Raw genomic sequence first — 20,008 nt, 5'->3', positions numbered from 1 at the left:
TTATTCCCACTGTGTAGAGTTGCAGCTACATTAGCTCCACATCATGTGGGGCAGTGCTGTTCACAGCTGTAGCCTCCCAACACAGAACACCAACACATAGGTTCTCAGGCACCGGCTGGGCACCCGCCCAGTCCCAGGACTGGATGACATTGACTCAAACTGGACAAAAACTCACCAACACTCCCATACAGGTATAAGATATGGGTTTTTTTTTTTTTTTTTAAAAGCAGTCCATAGTCTTAAAAAGTATCCTCTCCAGATTATAAAAGGTTAAAACTGTTTAATAGGAACAATCTTGGACAAGCAGAAACAGCTTGATTGGGAGGATTATGGCAACGTATAACTGGGAAGAACTCCACAGGGATGGTCAGATTGGACAGTCCGTACCTCTTCTAGAGATTCTACATTAAAAAGACGACTGATGAAACATTCTGCCCTCTTTCAAGGCACACGCCACTTCTGAAAACTGTCAGCTTTCCACACAGGCAATGAGATATTTTATTTACATTTAAAAATAGCTTTTTTTCTTCAGCCTAGTGGAAATACCTAGAGACTAGTCATTGAAATCCCTCCCTAACATAGGTGCAGAACAGCTTTATTGATCTCTGGATTTGTCCAGTCATTCCGAATGTCGTCCAAGTGGTTGTCGAAATCGACGAGCGTTTCATAGGACCGGCTATCCAGGAGTGACGCTGAGATCCTCTGGGCCTCTGGCCAATCTTCACAGTAATCACTACGAGGTGAAACAGAAGAAATCAATCTCTTAATGAAAAAAAAAAAAAAATCTGGCTTTTCAATAGAGTAAACAAAAAACCATACACAGAGTGGTATAAAGAAGACAATAATGAGTACTAGCAAACATGTAACTGTACATAGCAACAATATAAAACGTGGTTAAAATGAGACACCCTCCAAATGACATGCTGACAAAGCTGGTGGTGGATGACTGATGCTTTCTGAGTGATTACCAGTAAACCAAACCACACGTCTGCAAAGAGGGTTTGGTTTATGGAGAGGTGTCCTGAGGTTTGGGGTGGGAAGACCCTGAGTAACACTCAGATTCTCTCTACTTCTCTGAAGCCCTATTGGCCTCAGTCCTCCAGGAGCCGAGGAACACACACGATTTCTGTATGAGGGCTGGGCGCTCCTCTGGAGAATAAGCTAACTGAAAAAAACACGGAGGTTGGGACCCGCTTTTCGGTGGATCTGGGTAGCTGGAACAGGCCCCAGCATACTCTGCACACAGTTCACCCTGAGGACACAGCACTCACTAGTGTGGGTCTCTGCACCGCCATTTGTTTTCATGGTGTTCGTACACATGGATCGTAGGTACCACGCAGTCCATCGTAAACTTAGTGTTGTCTACCTGCACACAAGACAAAGGACAGTTGTAACAGAGCTAACAAAAAGTCAAGGGCCAGCACCTTTCTGGAAGTCCTTAGCACCTCCTCGTGGCCCACAATCAGAAACCCTGCCTTACAGTGTGCAAACACTGCAAATGTGATGTGTGGAACCACACCATAGTGTGGCCTAAGGTAAACTGTGTGCTATTCAGGATAAATACCATTTCATTGTTTTCTCACAAAAGTAGAGCTTTTAAACATTTATTCTTCCCTCCCTGTTAGAATTATCTAAATTGAGATTATTTAAAAAGGCTCTGTTAGCTACCTATCTGACTCCGTCCTTCCTTCTTCTTTCCCTATAGGCTACGCTGGGTATTCTAACTGAATGGTTCTCACACTTGAGGGTGCATCAGAATCAACTGGAAGCATAGTAAAACACAGCTGCTGGGCCCCACCAATCTGCATTTCTAACAAGTTCCCAGCTGGTGCTGATACTGCCATCATGGGGGTCCCCCTTTGAGAAATGACTCCCCACTTCTGGAGACTTGTGTGCTGTGACTGCAAAAAAGGTGGCAATGGTCTGAAGTATCTGCAGAAAGACTGCTTATCCAGCAAAGCTCTAGGTTAGCAAGGAAATGCTCAGTAGCCATCCTGTAAATAGAAAACACAACAGGTAATGAAGTGACTTACCATGATGAGAGCTGTATCGCTGAAGCCCTCGGCAATTCTGGAGGCCACCTTCTCTGCAACCTGGTTTGGACTGCAAACGAAGAACCAGTGAGTTTACCACATTCTAGTTAATGCAACTCAACACTGTATACCTACAGCATAGTTCACAAGCAATGATAAAAGACCAGTGGTCCAGCTGCAATGACTTGTGCCGAGGACAGGGAATGCTGTGAGGGCAATGGGAGCCCAGAGCAAAGCAGGTTCTGTCTCGTCCCAACAGGAAGCCCTTGTGAAGGGGATCCTGAAAAGGCATCTTCTAAACAGAAAGTCTCCCTGGAACCCAGGGGAGAGCGCTACCCAAGGCACTTAGATGAACTGCTGCTCAACGCTCCAGGCTAGTGTCAAGCTCCAGGCTGGAAGCTTCCTGGGTCCACCTTTTCCATCTGCAAGCTCCCAAAGTGACTCTGTCCACCTCTTAGCTGCTGGCAATTGAGTTGCTTGCCTTTTCTTTTAAAGAAAATCTCTAAAATTCCCAAGCCATTCCAAGTCTTCACCATGCTCGTCACCTTTGAATTGCTGGCTATGGCCCTGCCCCATCCCGACCTTGATAAATGACAACTTTCTACCTTCAGTCAATAAAACGAATTACAGAGTGGCTCCACATCATCCTTGGCTTCCCCCATACACAAAGTTATTTTTCTATCCTATTTTAGGAAGAGGCCTCTTCCCACCCATGGTCCTATCCATTCTGACCTCCGCCTCCGGGTCTTATTTATATTCTCTCTGTTGCCCAGCCAGGGTGGCTCAGTGGTTGAGCATCTCAACCCATAAGCTAAGAGGTCACCGGTTCAATTCCCGGTCAATTGTGGGTACTATCTCTGGTAGGGGGCGTGTAGGGGGGAGCTGATCGATGTTTCTCTCATGGATGTTTCTATTTCTCTATCCCTCTCCTTTCCCCGCTCTCTAATATCAATAAAAACATATTTAAAAAATTTACATATATGTTCTCTTTGTTAAATCTGACAGGTCTGCTGTCAAATCTGAATAAGTCTTTTCCTATTTAGGATAAAAAAATATTTAACTGGTTCCCTCTAGCCACTGTCTAAACTCTCTCCTCCCTTTCAACCACATTTCTATTTTTAAAATTTTTTGTTAATTCTCACCAGAAGATATTTTTTCCCATTGATTTTTAGAGAGAGTGGAAGGGCGGAAGGATTTTTCGAGAGAGAGAGAGAAACATGGATGTGACGCCTGAGGATCAAACCTGCAACCCAGGTACGTGCCCTTGATTGGGAATGGAACCTGTGACCCTTCAGTGCATGGGCGAACACCCCAATCACTGAGCACACCACCCAGGGCTCGACCATATTTCTTAAGCTTCTTTGATAAGTTGATGATCTTGTCCCTCTTGCTCCATTTTCTCATACAAGTGTGCATTGTGGTTCTACTTCTTTACTTCTGCGGGCCAGCACCCTTGAAACCTACCAAACAATTGCCACACTTCCAAAGCCTCCTAGCGGAGCTTGACTTTTTCTAATTTCTTTGATTGAGGTTACCTTTCCCACTTTTCTTCACTCACTCAACAGGCACTATAGATTTTTTCCTTGCCTCTGTCTCCTTCATTCTCCATCATCCATTTTGTTCAGGGTATCTAGCCATGTTTTTGTTTTTTTAAAAAAATATTTTTATTGATTTCAGAGAGGAAAGGGAGAGAAACATTGATGAGAGAGAATTATTGATCGGCTGCCTCCTGCACGCCCCCTACTGGGGATCGAGCCCGAACCCCGGGCATGTGCCCTTGACTGGAATCGAACTCGGGACCCTTCAGTCCGCAGGCCGATGCTCTATCCAATGAGCCAAGCCGGCCAGAGCTAGCTATGAGTTTTTAAAATTGTTTCCTAACTGGTCTAAATTTCTAGGTTCTTCTTATCTGATACATTCTGAAAACGCTCTTTAGATCAATTTTCCTAAAATGAAACTTCCATGCTCCCCACCTCTGCTTGTAAGATAAAAGCCTACCTTTTTCAGCCTGGCAAATCCAGGCCTTTCTCACCATGGACCTAGCTACCGTTCCTACCCAAGGAACAAAGCTCTGTGAGTCTTTAATTTCAGGAAATGACTCATTTATTTACATATTCAGCAAAACTGTCTATGTATCACCTCCCTCACCCACACTGGTCCATTTGGAATGTCCTCTGATACCAATTTTGCTTGTTGAATTCTTTCCCATCTTTAATGCCTAGAAAATGCCATCCTTGCTGGGAGGTCTTGCCAAGTTGCCCCGTATGAGATCTATTTGTCCCGTCTCTAAACACTGTTTACTTCTAAAGGCTTTGACACGTAATTCTTGGTGTGCAGTTGTCTTTTTTTGCATCTTGTTTTCTCCACACAATAAGAATCTCAGCTTTTTGAACAGATACTGAGCTATATACAGAGTGTTCTCTAAAATGTATATACATTTAACAGTGATAGCTCAATTGATGTCCCTTTCTTTTATGATTTAACCCATTGGAATTAATAATTATTAAAAGTGTATATATATTTTTGGGACAGCCTGAATTTTAATGACCATAAAAATACATTGATTATTTTTAATTTATTTAAAAAAACACACTATATGCCCTGGCCGTTGTTGCTCAATGGTTGGAGGAACTCCCACACCCGAAGGGTCTTGGGTTTGATTCCTGGTTAAGGACAGGTACCTGGGTTTCAGGTTCAATCCCCAGCCCTGGTCGGGGTGCGTGCTGGAGACATCCAATCGATGTGTCTCTCTCACATTGATGTTTTTTTTCTCTCTCTCTGTCTCTGTCTCTTTCTCTCTCCCTCCCCCCCTTCCTCCCTTCCACTCTCTAAAAATCAATGAAAAAAAAAATCCTCTGGTGAGGATTAAAAAAAAAAACAATACACACTATACAATTACAATCCTTGCCTTGTGATTAAACTGAAAAAAGCAGAATCGTGTTTTATATCTTAACCTATTTTCACTTTCAAAACTGGGAATTTATAGTGATATGCTGATTATAAGTTTGCATTATGTTAAGAAAAATGAAAATCAAAAAACACACAAAAAATCAAAAAACAACATTGAGAAAGGAGCCTAGAGATTCTTGTCTCCCAGGGCAGCACAGAAAGCTCCCAAAGTAAAGGCAGTGCCTCACTGTACACAAGGGCCAAGTTCCCACAGCTCAGATGGGAAAAGAGATGCCCTGACTGCTCTGCATCGTTACCGGTCCCGACTCACACCTCACGTGCAAAGGGAAAAGAAGTTGGCATGTGCTAAGTCAGGGGTGGGCAAACTTTTTGACTCGAGGGCCACAATGGGTTCTTAAATTGGACCTGAGGGCTGGAACAAAAGCATGGATGGAGTGTTTGTGTGAACTAATATAAATTCAAAGTAAACATCATTACATAAAAGGGTACGGTCTTTTTTTTTTTTTTAGTTTTATTCATTTCAAATGGGCCGGATCCGGCCCGCGGGCCGTAGTTTGCCCATGGCTGTGCTAAGTGCATGATCCTCTAGGCAGTGGTCGGCAAACTCATTAGTCAACAGAGCCAAATATCAACAATACTTCTTCAAAATAGACTCGCCCAGGCCGAAAACCGACTTCTATGCATGGGCCACGAAGTTTCAATCGCACTGTACGCGCGCCCGCACGTGGTATTTGGTGAAAGAGCCACACTCAAGGGGCCAAAAAGCCGCATGTGGCTCGCGAGCCGCAGTTTGCCGACCATGGCTCTAGGGACTTGTAAGCATGTGCCATGAAGAAACTAATAAAACTATTATCCTAACATTTATGATTATCGTGTAGTTGGTGATTTTTATTGGGAACAAGAATCAAGAAACAGTCATTAAAAATAAGAACTACCATTTTAGATGCCCAAGAACTCAAATTTAAAATTTATTCTTTTGAAAGAAGTTTTAACCAGGTCATATCAACTACTGTTCCTGTGAAGAATCAGCTGCCACATCAAACTGCAGGGATCCTGGAGACTGGGACCACTTTTAAGCCCCTTCCCAACTAGCACAGAGCTAGGCATTTACTCCTAACTGAAATCTTACATTTTATATCTAAAAGCTTTTTACTGAGTATCTACCTTAGGCCAGGGCACAGTGCCTGGTACTGAAATTTATACATGAAATGCTGATTTTGAAACAAAACACCAGTAATTATGACATGATATGATGAGACGATGGAAAAACCTCAAGTTTAGGAAACGACTAAACAGTTACAAACATCTTACATTTCCTTTTTTAAATAATAAAACATTGAATGATCCTTTTTTGATAAAAGTAATCATAGGGCTAATAATAGTGCCAGCTCCTACTTTGAACCAAGCACGAAACTAAAATGCTGCTTGTTCCTTCACTATCCTTACAACCACTCACTGAGGTACAAGCTTTTAGCTCCATTTACAGATAGGACCACCAAGGTCAAGGAGGTGAATCAGTAAGTCACCTAGCATTTGAATCTAAGTCCCCTGGCTCCAAAGCTTATTCTGAGAGACAGTTAATCAGCTGACATTTCTAAAAGAAGAGCACATTTTTAGCTAGGTCTAGCTGAAGAGAGAAGGAAAGATTTTCAGGTAGATGCAAATAGTGCTGAAGAAGGAAGGTGGTATATCTCAGCTCCTAAGCTTCCAAGCATGTGGCCTTTGTGCGGGGACCGTCTCTGGCTGGAGCTTCTTCACCTGAGCATCCTTGTGAGGGTTACATAGGACAGTGCCAGTAAAGCCTCAGGTTGGGTACAGAGTTTGGGACTCCAGGTTAACTCCTAACACAATACCAGCATGTGGGAGGGATGGATGAAATCCTGAAGCAGAGCAGACTCACCAGAAAGAACTAAAGAGTTATTGGGTACACTTCTGCACTCCCTCCCCCTGCTAATGTTTAATCTTCTCTATGGATCTGAGAAATGGCTGGTTAGTAGGTACTTAAATATCAACACCAATGGGGGAATGCAAAACCTCCTGAGCACAGAGCAGGTGAAGGAACCAGGTATAAAACAGCATGAAAATGGTGCCTAAGATATTACTGGGTTGGGCTAAAAAAATAAGGTCTGAGGTCTGAATAGAGGCAGGAAGATGGAGAGGCCATGAGCCAAAGGAGGCATGTGGATGAGACCCTGTGCAGGTACACTAGGGATGATCACATAAGGCATGGATTTGGGGGTAGGCGTGGGGAATAAAGGCAGGGGAGGCATCTACAATCACCTGACAAGCCAAGTGCCCTTACCTCTTGCCTAGTCTCCTCTCCTTTCTTCAAGAATAGCTGTGGGTTGCCCTAGCCAGTTAGGCTCTGTGGATAGAGCGCCGGCCTGTGGACTGAAGGGTCCCAAGTTCGATTCCGGTCAAGGGCACATGTGGTTGTGGGCTCAATCCCCAGTGGGAGGCATGCAGGAGGCAGCCAATTAATGGCTCTCTCTCATCATTGGTGTTTCTCTCTCTCCCTTCCTCTCTGAAATCAATAATATATATATATATATATATATATATATATATGAATAGCTGTGGGAAAGAACTGCTTGGTTCAGGAAAACCCTCCTTCCAAGGACAGCTCTCTATTCCTTATACAATAAAGTTCAAAATATCTTAAAGATCTGAGTATGGCTTCACCCTACCTTTCCAGACTTCCTTGCTACCATTTCCTGTGTGTGTGCACCCCATGTCCCTGCCCCCTTTTCCAGCTGGTGTCTTCATCATGTTGTCCCCTCTTGGAATGCTGTCCCCTCATGGTCCCTACTTGACAAGATGCTGTCCACTCTTGAACGCCTAGTTCAAATGACTCCCTTTCCCGTGGGCTTCTCTGGTCATATCAACAGATGCAACTTCTCCTTGCTCCGGCTGTTACAACTCTCTGCACCACCCTCATGGCAACCGGCCTATTGTTTCGTGTTAGTCCTGTGTTGGCAATATCTTTCATATTCAACCCAGCAACCTGCAGGCAAGGGCAGAGTCTTTAGCTTTGCTCATCAGAGCTTGGCTGCTCAGGGCAGGCACTCTGTGCCAAGTCAAAGACCAAGCCTGACATGGCCCCATGAATAGGCTTTAGATCAGAGATGGGAATGCACTGAGTCATCAATACATGGAAGGGGGATAGAATAAAATGGAGAAGAGGCCCTAGAAGGAGGGAAGTTAGTAAGAGATGCAACTGAGGAGAATGAGTGGTGCTCTTGGGCTCAGAGAGTGCCTATGTGCTGTCATCCCAGGGGAGGCTTCAATAGTTGTTTTGAGCCTAGAGTTTCCCTTGTTACTCTGACTCCCTCAGAATCCCTACTGGACTCAGTCCTCCAAGGATAAGAGGGTTTAACTCTCTGAAGTGCATTTGTATCTCATCAGTGATAGCAATATTTGGTCACCAGCTTATTTTATTATTTCAAAAAATGCTATTGAGTCCAACCTCTTGCCTGTCCTGGTCAAGTGGACATAATTCCAGGAGTTTAGGTTTAAGGTCCTTCATTGCATCTCCCAACTGCCTGGACATTGGAGTCAGCCACTGTGAGAACAGTGAGTCAGTGCCTCCCATTATGTACTGTGCTCCTGGCTTCCCCTGTGGCCAGGCTCCTGGCTGGAGGAACTCAGGGGGGTGGTGTGTGTGTGTCAAGGCATGACTCCTTTGGGCTTCTTCTGGTGAGGACACCTCAGGTCGGCTGCTGGCCATGTCCTTCAACCAAAGGGCATTGCTCTTCTTGAGGATGACTACTCTTATCTTCCTTCTTCCCCCCTCTTTTTAAAAAAATATATTTTACTGATTTTTTACAGAGAGGAAGAGAGAGGGATAGAGAGCTAGGAACACTGATCAGCTGCTTCCTGCACACCTCCTACTGGGGATGTGCCCACAACCAAGGTACATGCCCTTCACCTGAATCGAACCTGGGACCTTTCAGTCCGCAGGCTGACGCTCTATCCACCGAGCCAAACCAGTTAGGGCCTTCCTTCCTTTTTTTTTTAAAAAATATATGTGATTTATTAATTTTAGAGAGAGCGGAAGGGAGGATATATTAGAAACATTGATCGGCTGCCTCCTGTAACCCACTATGGAGGATTAAGCCCACGACCCAGGCATGTGCCCTGACTGGGAATTGAATTTTTTTGTTAATCCTCAGTAAGGATATTTTTCCATTGATTTTTAGTGAGTGGAGGAAGGGAGCAAGTAAGTGGGGGGGGGGGGGGGGGGGGAGGGGGGGGATGGAGAGGGAGGGGGAAAGAGAGAGAAAGACACACATTGATGTGAGACACATTGATTTGTTGTCTTCCAACCAGGGCTAGGGGTGGAACCTGCAACCCAGATACGTGCCCTTGATTGGGAAAGAACCTGAGACCCTTTGGTGTGCAGGCTGATGCTCTAACCACTGGGAAACACCGGCCAGGCAGACTTCTTTTTTCTTAAATTATTTTTTCTATTACCACCTCTATATATAAAAGCCTAAGTGAACGAACGACTGAATGACCAGTTATGACATGCACTGACCATCAGGGAACAGACGCTCAATGCACAGGATTGGGCTGCCTCCTGTCTGGATTGGGCCAAAACTGGCTCTCCGACATCCCGAGGGGTCCCGGATTGCAAGAGGGTGCAGGCCAGGCCAAGCGACCTCACCGGTGAACAAATTTGTGCACTGGGCCTCTAGTTGACATATAATATTATATTGGATTCAGGTGTACAACATTGTGATTGGGCATTTATATAACTTATGAAGTGATCAACCAAGTACTCAGCTGACACCACACATCTTCTATACTAATAAAAGCATACTATTCTAATTAGACTGGACATCTTCCGGACATCCTTCCAGATGTCCTTCTGGACAAAGCACAGTAGCGGGGGCTGAGGCAGAGGCAGTTAGGGGTGATCAGGCTGGCAGGGGACAGCGGTTAGGGGCGACCAGGCCAGCAGGGGGGGGCGATCAGGCAGGCAGGCAGGTGAGCGGTTAGGTCCCGGATTGCGAGAGGGATCCTGGATTGGAACGGGTGCAGGCTGAGCTGAGGGACCCCCCCACCTCTGTGCATGAATTTTGTGCACTGGGCCTCTAGTCTATATATATAGAAGCCTAAGCAACTGAACGACTGGTCGTCATGACACATACTGACCACTAGGGGGCAGACGCTCAACATAGGAGCTGCGCCCTGGTGGTCAGTGTGCTCCCACAACCAAGCTCCCACAGCCAGCCAACCACCCATGGTCCCTCCCCCTGGACGGCTCCAATCACCAAGCCTAGGACCCCACCCATGCACAATTTGTGCGCTGGGCTTCTAGTACTTATTCTAATAGTGTGGACTTATATCCCCTATGCTGTACTTTACATCCCTGTGACTGTTTTTATAACTAGAAATTTGTACATCTTAATCCCTTCCCGAAGTGGACTTCTGTACTCAACTTTCCTCCCTGTCCTATCAGGCCCAGGAATGGTATTGGCTTTTGTCACCAGCTTTCAGTTACTGCACTATTCTCTTGTGAGGTTTCTTACATAACTCCCACACCTTTGGAAATAATCTGCTTATTAAATCAACCTTAAATTATCCTAATTTTAGTGTGTCATCTGTTTCTCTGTTGTGACTGATACCGAGGCAAAAATAAAGCAGAGTTCTCCATTTTGTTCCTAGGAGCTGAAACGAAGGAAGCAGCACACACTATATTTTCATCATAGTATCAGACCTTTAGAGCACCAAATTTAAAAGTTGTTTTATTCATCCCAAAAGAGAGCGGTATTCTTTCCTAATGCTCTGTCCTACATCATTCCTAGTTTGGGAATGGGAAGCAAGGCAGAGCTGAGTGGGGACAGCAATTGGAGGTCCATGACCATTGCTTTCATTGCATGAATTTTCTTCAAGCAAAATAAAGAAGATACAAAACAGAAACCCAAAGTTAATATAAATGTTTAGACTTTCTGTTGTTTAGAATTATCCACTCCACAGTTCCCCTCAAACACTAGAAACAAGCACAGAGGGCAGGGAGGGGTTTTGTTCTCACAGATTTCACATCTCGAGCCTATAGAAGAAGACCAAAAAGCACACCAGAGATGTCTTTGTCTGTCACATGATCATTCTTTCAGACCACAGAGAATTTTTGCATGAACATACCTGGCATCCTTTACTCGTTCATTAGCTTGATAATAACCAGCAATCACATAGCTATTATCTTTGCACCATGAATCAATCTGAAAGAGGAACAAAAATTGGGATGATAAATAATTTTCCCTTAAGTATCAAGTCTTAATAAACACAGGAGACCTCGCCTTTCCAAATGCTGAGACAAGACATCATATAAACCTGTATCCTTCTCCCCAGAAGGGCTACAATAAATGAAATGGGTGTTCATAGGAAAAAAGGTCATTCCAACCTGCTTTCCACAGGCCAGAGAGAGCATAGAAGAGCATGGGCCCCTCACTCTCATTGAGGTGGTATGTCTTCCCTGTAATGGCCAGAAGGGGTGGGGCTAGACATGAGGAATGACCTTCCCACCAAGTCCCTTCAGAAGGCCCCAATGTTGAGACATATTAAACAGGCGCAGTGCTGTGGGGAGGAGGGGTAGAGGAGACCATCTTTACCCACCTGTTCTTACAATATAAAGAACTGAGGCATTCTGGGCGTGAAAAATACTTAAGATCATTTAAATCAATCATTCACGGATAAGCAATCTAAAGCTCAGAGGTTCTAAGTTTGCATAACCTGGTAGGGCATCTAAGTCTCTTTTGAAAGCAAGCCTTTTTGTACTATACTTCAGTATTCCTAGCAACATACCATGAAAAACCCTTCATACTGGAATGTGGGGTAAACAGGTACACATGCACAGGTGGGCAGATGCAGGCAGGAATGCCCCTGTGCGGATGTGCACACACACTCAATTGCATATGGCATGCTTTTAAATGGGAGCATGGTGGCTGACTTTGAAAGTTATTTTGTCCGTTTTTAATGCCACTCTTCTCTCATCAGATTTAGCTTCCTGCAGGTCTAATGCTATTATTAAAAACAAAAGGTCATCCTGTTTTGCCATAATGGAATTTTAATAATACACTGCAATAAATTCTATTCTCAGTCTGCAGAAGAAGAACAAAAATTGATCCTCGCATTTTTCACAGCGAATTAACTGGTTAAAATGTTTTTCTTTTTCATTTTTTTGTTTAATATAGTTCTATGGCTCTTTTTCTTGAATTCTGGTTTGGACCTCAGTCTTCTTTATGACTAAAAGCAGACATTACAAGACGGTTACAGTTCAAGGTTCCCTGGCTCACAGGAGGATTAGAATAATTCTGGCCTCCTAAGAGCTCATGAATTACCATATTGGGTCAAAACCAAGGCTTATTGAACCAATTAGATATTTTGGCCATCCACCCAAAAGATTAGGGCCGTGTCTCCAAAATATTTATAATGGCTCTTTCACTGTAACTTTGCTGCAAATGACTCCAAAATTACCTATACAGTATTTTGTTCTTTCACCCCTAAAAAGAATGACTTCTAGAAACTTTCCATTGATGCTTATAGCAGCAATGTCTTTCATTAACACACACACACACACACACACCCCTCTATGTAGCACCAAAGGGTATAGTCGAGCTTTAAAATGTGGCATCTGACCCCTTCCCTGCACTCAGACCCATTAGTTACCCCTTTAATGTAGCCTTCCCAGGCTTTGTTTCTAATCAAAGACCACCCTCTTGAGTGTGTCCTCACCTCACTCAAAGTGATCTTTATCTCTGCCCACTTTGGTGTCCCTCCCCCTGCCCTCTGGTATGGGTTTGTCCTTATATCCCGCTTAAGAACTAGTGATGTGTCCCAAGTTTGGCTACTGTCTTAGTTTCCTATTGTCCTTGTAACAAGTTACACAAGTTTAGAGGATTAACACAGCACAGACTTATTATTTTATAGGTCAGAAGTCTACAACGGGTCAGCAGAACTGATTCTTTCTGCGGGCTCTACAGGAGAATGCTATCCTTTTCTAGCATCTCAAGGACATGCACATTCCTTAGCTAGTGGCTGCATCACTGTGACCTCTGCTTCTGTCATCACATCTTTGAGTGAATTTCTGCTTCCCTCTTCTAAGAACCCTTACACTGGATCCGTCAGATAATCCAGGATAATCTCCCCATCTCAAAACCCGGAATCTTCATCTGCCAAGTAACATATTCACGGGTTCTAGGGATTAGGATGTGGACATTACGGGAGGATATTTTTGGGCAGATCACAGCTACTTTAAAAAATATATATATTTTAAAAGTGATTTTAGAGAGAGGAAGAGAGGAGAAAAGAGAGATAGATACATTGATGGGAGAGAAACATCGATTGGCTGAGTCCTACATGGCCCCTACTGGGGGATCAAGCTGGCAACCGAGGCATGTGCCCTGACCAGGAATCGAACCAGTGACCTCTTGGTGCATGGGATGATGCTCAATCCACTGAGTCACACCAGCTACTTTTAATATAAGGATAAGATAGTTATTTGCTACTGGTGATGTCCTGACCATCCCCAGCAGCAGTTTTTAATGAGCAGTGTAAGCTGCTATTAGATCCCTTTCCTGGGTTGAAGGCAAGGGTACAGGACTCCTCAGCAAACACATTGCACACCTTGACTTACACTTTAGCTGACAAGGGCAAATTCCTGTATAAAAAACTTAAAGGGCCTACTCAAATTCCAGCATAAAAATAATGTCATGACCTCGAACTTCTAGTAGAACTCTCTGAATAGGCTATCCTAAAAAGTGAACCAGGTCACAAAGCTCTGCTTGGTTTTAGAAACTTTTAAATGATTTAAACAAGAATAACCAAGTTAACTGTATGCAGCTGTCCAGATATAGACAGAACTGGCCACCAATTGCGGAACGGAGAACACAAAGTGAGAAATGCAGGACTAAGGTCTTCCGTCCGCCACCAGAGCCCAGAGAGATAGGGCAAACAAGTTTTTCCCCTTTTTTAAAATCCTCACCTATGGACATGCTTAGGGAGGGGAAAGAAGGGGAGGGGGAGGGAGAAAGAGAAAGAAAGAAAGAAGGAAAGAAGGAAGGAAGGAAGGAAGGAAGGAAGGAAGGAAGGAAGGAAGGAAGGAAGGAAGGAAGGAAGGAAGGAACATTAACTGGTTGCCTTCTATAAGTGCCCCGACTGGAGACTAAACCTGCAACCCAGATATGTGCCCTGACCAGGAATCAAACCGGTGACCTTTTGGTGCCCAAGATGATTCTCAACCACTTGAGCCACTCTATCCTGGTAACAGGTTTTAATAAGAAGGGAAGAGTTTTCTTTGATAGTCTTAAAAATGGTACCGGATATTAGGTGAGAGTGAAGTAAAAGTCAGTGTGTGGAAGATGAACAGTGTGGGCAGGGTTGGGGTGGGGATGGGGCAGGGAGGGCCTCCAGAATTTGCAGAAAGCCCAACATAATGGCTCATTAATAAAAATCCTAGTGGATTTAAGCGGTAACTTGCTCAGTAAAGGCAACTTGCTTCCTCCCAAGTGGGGCAGGGTAAGGTAAAAGAGCCGAGAAGCAGTTTGACCTCTGATCTCAGTGAACCTGTTCCATTTCCTTTTTCCTTGCCTTGATGCTATGATTCCCTACTTCTGTCATGCATTTCGTGAATAATCAAAATGAAAATCAAAGTTCATATAACACCCTGAAACCTGATGTCAACTTAGTAAAACTGACTCTGAATAGAAGAGTCCCAATTCTGTATTTATTCATGCAGTTTCTTTTATTTTTCAGAGAGAAAGAAGGACACTTCAGCCTTGGCATGAGCCTGAGACCCTCTCTATTCAATGCAAGTTTTGGCTTATTCCAGTCCAGACACTAGAACTAAAGGCACTGGGTTCAACCCATTCATTCCCAATTAGATACAGTACAAAGTAGCTTTGCTTAGCAAACTTGCTAATATTTGCATATGTGAGGCACGTTACAATTTCAAAGCACTATCACCCACCTCTCATGTCTATAAAACAGACATAATGTAGGCAAGGCAGGGAACTGATAAAGAGAGCCACTCTGAGGAGGGCTTGCCACTTACAAGTTGAGGTTGGTTGTGGCAACAAGCAGGCCTTGGAAGCTAAACTTAGAAGGGTTGTTCGTTTCCTTGAGAAGAAAAGCTCTTTCTTAAGTGGGATGCTGAGTTTTCTATGGAATAGAAAGTAGCTGGCTCCGTAAAAGAAGAGGGTTGGAGGTAAATGGGATGGGACAGAGGGAGAAGTCAGAGGGAAGAACTGAAAGGAAGACCCAGGGCAAACATCTCCCTCTCCCAGGCTAGCACTTGCATGTTCTGGAAATAAACAAGGGGCAGAAGGAAACAGGGGGCTTAGGAAAGGGCTAGAGGACAGCAGCTCCTGCAAATGAGCCCAGAGAAGGCACACATGGAAGAAACAGAAAGAATCCAGGCCAGTTGGCAAATAGGAAAGTCATCTGAGCAGAATGTAATCAAAGGCTGCTCCACTGTACTAGGAAATCAGAGGGAAAAGGACAAAGAGGGCTTAGAGAAATAGCAGGTCTATGCTAATTTTCCTACTAACATTTTATGGGTTTTTGCTCTTAGACATAATTCTGTCACTACCTACATCAAAGGGTTATAAAGATAAATAAGGTAATAGGCATAAAAATAAAAAAATAAAAAGCACCCAGAAATGCAAGGATTTTTTTAAAATGGAAAATTATAATGAAAAACCTTTCAAAAGAATCTGATGTTGCCCTATGATGGGTTATATATCAAGTCAGCAGTTCCCAATTATAAAAAAATAATTACAATATGAAATTTTCTAAATAGAAAAAAACAACAACCCTGAGAATAAGGCCTCATTTATACAGTTTCATGGACTTAGGTGCTTTATTAAAATTCCATCAGTGTATTAGCCGATACACTAATAAACTATGGCTCCTTGCACTGAGATCTTTCATTGCCTTTAGGTTACAAAGTTTCTAAGTCAAAAGCTAAATGCTGTAAATTTAAATACCTTAACTGAAATACAAAATTTTTGGATGGACTCAGAAGGCAAAATTTTCCTTTATAACTTTACTCTGAAAGTTATTTAATTTGTACTTGATTGGCATCTTTTTCATATTTGTCAAATATTGAGGCTACGATTCGAAGTTTTTGTCAACATAAGTAAGAAAAGCCACCATAAACCACCACTGCTTGGTAAGTACAGAACTTCGGGTGTTTGTTTTTACTGTTGAAAAGTTGTTTCAGAGAATCTAGTTTGGACTTAAGTTTGCAGGATGGGAGACTCAAATATTGAAGGGGGAAGTGCTGAGAGTCTGGAGTGCAGAGTGTAATGACACAGGGTGAGAAAGGTTAGAACAGGACTTCTTTCCCTCTTAACAGTGGGCCCATCTTAAGAGTCAAGGTCTTCTCTGGGCATCTTTCTGACCAGGTAGGTGGTTTGGGAAGCAGCCCTGCTCCATGGGGAAATTCATGCAATGGTGACTCAAATGCAGTTGTTTATAGTTAGTATACATATTTCATTCTCTCAAGTGTTGCAATCATATCTTGTTATAGGAACATAACTCTTTTTTTTTTTTTTTGGAACATAACTCTTTAACTCTGTAAAGGTTACTTAAGAATGAGAATTAGTAATATTTTTATTACTAATTCCCAGTGAAGTTCAAGTCTGTCTTTATGTATTTCTGACAGGATTGTATATGGATTTAAAGCAATACTCCTTTTCCTCCTACCCCTCTGGCTACTCAATTACCCTGTAACTCCTGTTCCTCCATCCACCCTGAAAAAGCTATAGTTCCTCAGGCTTCTGTTCATAGCTCTCTTCATTCTACACACAGTCCTGGCCAACATGACCTGTTCTTACAGCTTCAAAAGTCATTGAGAAGCTATTGGTCCCAAATCTATGTCTCCAGCCCATCCATCTTCTGAGCTGCAGACGCATTCAACTTTAACACGAGGTTGTCTTCATGTTCTCTCAATGAAAGGCACCACTGTCCTCTCAATGCCTAACTCAGAAACTGAGGATTCCCCCTTGCTTCCTTTTCCCTATGTCCACATTGGATTAGTCACCAAGTCTTGTGGACTTTCCCTCCTGGCTCCCCCTGATCCTTGTCTGCATTCACACTGCACTCAGTTTAGGCCACCTCTCTGCATCTAGTCTTATCTTATATGTACTCCTGTCTCCAACATTCTCTCTTTTTTTAAAATATATTTTTATTGATTTCAGAGAGGGAGGGAGAGATAGAAACATCAATGATGAGAGAGAATCATTGATCAACTGCCTCCTGCATGCCCCCTACTGGGAACTGAGCCCGCAACCCGGTCATGTGCCCCTGACTGGAATAGAACCTAGGACCCTCCAGTCCACAGGTAGATGCTCTATCCACTGAGCCAAACCAGCTAGGGCCCCAAATTTCTCTTTGCTATAGGCTAACCGCTAGAACCATCACTCTAAAAGTCTGACCACGCAACCCACCTCCAGTGGATTCCCTGTCCTCATGATGGTGCCTGACCTTGATCTGCAAGGTCCTCTACAGTGATATCTGTCCACTGCTCACCTCTTAACCCTTGGCACCTTTTGCACATGCTGGTTCCCCTGCCTTGAATGTTCTCCCTCTACTCCCTGGGTTACTATGGCTGGTCCACTGGGCCACTACTTGTATGTCTCTTTCTTTGGGCAGCCTGCCTTTCCTACTCTGTAAGCTTCCGTTAGCTGACTTTTCTCTTGGACCCCTCACCACCTTCTTAACCTCACATGAAACTTATTCTTCAGCATTGTACTTGTCTGCTTGGCACAAATTCAACTGCTAAGCAGGTACTGTGTTTCATATATAGCTGTGATCCCCCCATCACAGGCCTGGTACTGTTGGAGAAATAAGTAATCCTACATTAATGCAATTGGTAAATCTAATTCTCTGCAAGTGAATACACTACACAACCAAGCAGCCTGCAATTCCCTTGATAACAGAATAATTAAGACAGCTGGTTGAAAAGACTTGTATTAAAATATATACACGTATATACCCCAGTGATGTTTTGGTATTAACAGTACATTTCTTCAGAAGCTAAAACGGTTGCTTTTATAAATACCATCTACTTCTTATCTATCTCCTGCTTAGAGATGATATTAAGAAATTCACACAATGACTCAGTTTAACAGGCACTGAAAGGCATGCCCGTGAGCATGCGCCAGGACCATTTGCCCAAAGGTACTTCCTGCTTACCAATTTACATGGGTGCCATAATCAGGCGAATTGTGAAATGGACTTATTTTACCTGGTGGGACATATAGATATCGGGTTTCTACCTATGCCTTCTCAAATTTAACTACTTTTTGCAAGAATTAAATATGATTTTAGTCATAGTTTATTATACTTAAAAGAAAAATACACAGTATTTCATTCAGCTCAGGTACTGAGGCAGGTCTGAGGCTAGTTTATTTCTCTCTAGCAGTGGTTCTCAACCTTCTGGCCCTTTAAATACAGTTCCTCATGTTGTGACCCAACCATAAAATTATTTTCGTTGCTGCTTCATAACTGTAATGTTGCTACTGTTATGAATTGTAATGTAAATATCTGATATGCAGGATGGTCTTAGGCGACCCCTGTGAAAGAGTCGTTCCACCGCCAAAGGGGTCGCGACCCACAGGTTGAGAACCGCTGCAAGGTTTTAACAACTCACAGGAATTTATAGCTGGTCTTCTTTCCCTTATTGATCACGATACCGCAAAAACTACTGCCTATAATTCAATTACCACCCAGTTTACACGTAGCCCAAGGTCTTCCCCACTACGCTTCAATAAAGCAGTCATCGTAAGAAGACACATAAAAGTGTGGTGGATAGAAGGTACCACTTCTCCCACTTTTTAATTTTACAAAGTCTTGAGCCCTTAAAACCGGGGCAGCAATGCTAGGTAAGTCACAAACGGGGAGAGATAAGTTCACCTTAACATTGCTCACACGCGCTCAAGGGGCGCAGTGCCTGTGATGCCAACGCCACCTCTTGCCAGCTCTCTAACGTGTCTGGGCTGTGGGATTGCGGAGTCCCAACATCAAGAGCCACAGCGTGTGTACCCCACGTCGGATGGGGAGCCAGCTCGGCGGAGGTGCGCTCGAACCCAACTCCAGCGTGCGGGTGTCAAGGCTTCAACCCTCCCCGCGACTCCAAATCCCAAACGGCAACGCCTTCGAACCATCACCCAGTTAACGACAGCGTGTTTCTAGAAAGGCTACTGTTTTGAGGAAATTCATGGATTACCCGTTGCCTACAGCGCCTTTAAGAACACCCACGACGGGGAGGGTGGCTCCTCGGGCCACCGCTACTACCAGCTGCCATCCGCGGGGCAGTTCCTAAGCGCCGGGCAAGGACCTCCGCGCGCTCGCGGTCCCCGCCTTCACCGTCACGGCGACCTCAGAGGGCGGGTTCCAGGCCCCGCCGGACGCCTGTCAGCCTCCGGCAGGGGCTGCGTGGCCATCTCCGAGGGGCGGCCAGGAGCCGTTCCCACGCTTACCAGGGTGAGGGCCACCTCCAGCATGGGGGCGAGGGCCAGGGTGCCATGGAACAAGGGAATACAGTCCACGAAGAGCGTGTGGTGGGCGCCCGGGCCGCCCAGGGGCAGGTGCTCCTTGCGCGGCTTCTGCTTCTCAGCCACCAGCAGTCCATTGACGGCGCAGTGCGGGTACTTGGCTCCATGAAGCACCATCTTGCAGTAGGCCTGGGTGGTCAGCTTCACCCCGGGCATGCTGAGCCCGGGATGGCCCCGGAGGCCCTGGGCGCCGGCTGGGGCCTGGATCCGCTGCCCGGCCGCGCGACGCCTCAGCGGGGAAGCGGGACGAGGCGGCAACTGCTTGGCGCGGCCCGGCCACTGGCGGAGGCCCCCCACAGGCCCACTCCCACTTTGGGCTGGGATTCCTTGGACATCGACTCCGGCACGAGGAAGTCGACAGGCGAGCCTCAGACTGTACTCCCGCAACTCGCCCGGCGCCGCCGGAAAGCGGTCCCTCAGCGCTCGCCGGAAAGCAGCCCAGCCCGGCGTTTTACGACGTTCGCGGCTTTTCCCCTCCTTCCTCTTCAGTGACCTCTAGCGCTG

The 20,008-nt window shown here is 44.7% G+C and overlaps 1 protein-coding gene across 1 annotated transcript; it reads right to left on the bottom strand.

Moving 5' to 3' along the window:
* Positions 1-269: 269 nt before the first annotated feature.
* On the bottom strand, positions 270-19,910 carry EMC8 (ER membrane protein complex subunit 8). The gene is made up of 5 exons (XM_059667151.1): positions 19,430-19,910; positions 11,091-11,167; positions 2,034-2,103; positions 1,272-1,366; positions 270-733 (listed from the first exon to the last, which is right to left on the bottom strand). Exons 1-5 carry the CDS (start codon positions 19,658-19,660, stop codon positions 574-576), a joined length of 633 nt encoding a protein of 210 aa, XP_059523134.1. The 5' UTR covers positions 19,661-19,910; the 3' UTR covers positions 270-573.
* Positions 19,911-20,008: the final 98 nt, after the last annotated feature.

Source organism: Myotis daubentonii, chromosome 15 (genome assembly GCF_963259705.1).
Source record: "Myotis daubentonii chromosome 15, mMyoDau2.1, whole genome shotgun sequence".
Lineage (NCBI taxonomy): Eukaryota > Metazoa > Chordata > Mammalia > Chiroptera > Vespertilionidae > Myotis > Myotis daubentonii.
The sequence above is the reverse complement of the archived record's forward strand: the minus strand, read 5'-3'. Positions and strand labels throughout refer to the sequence as shown.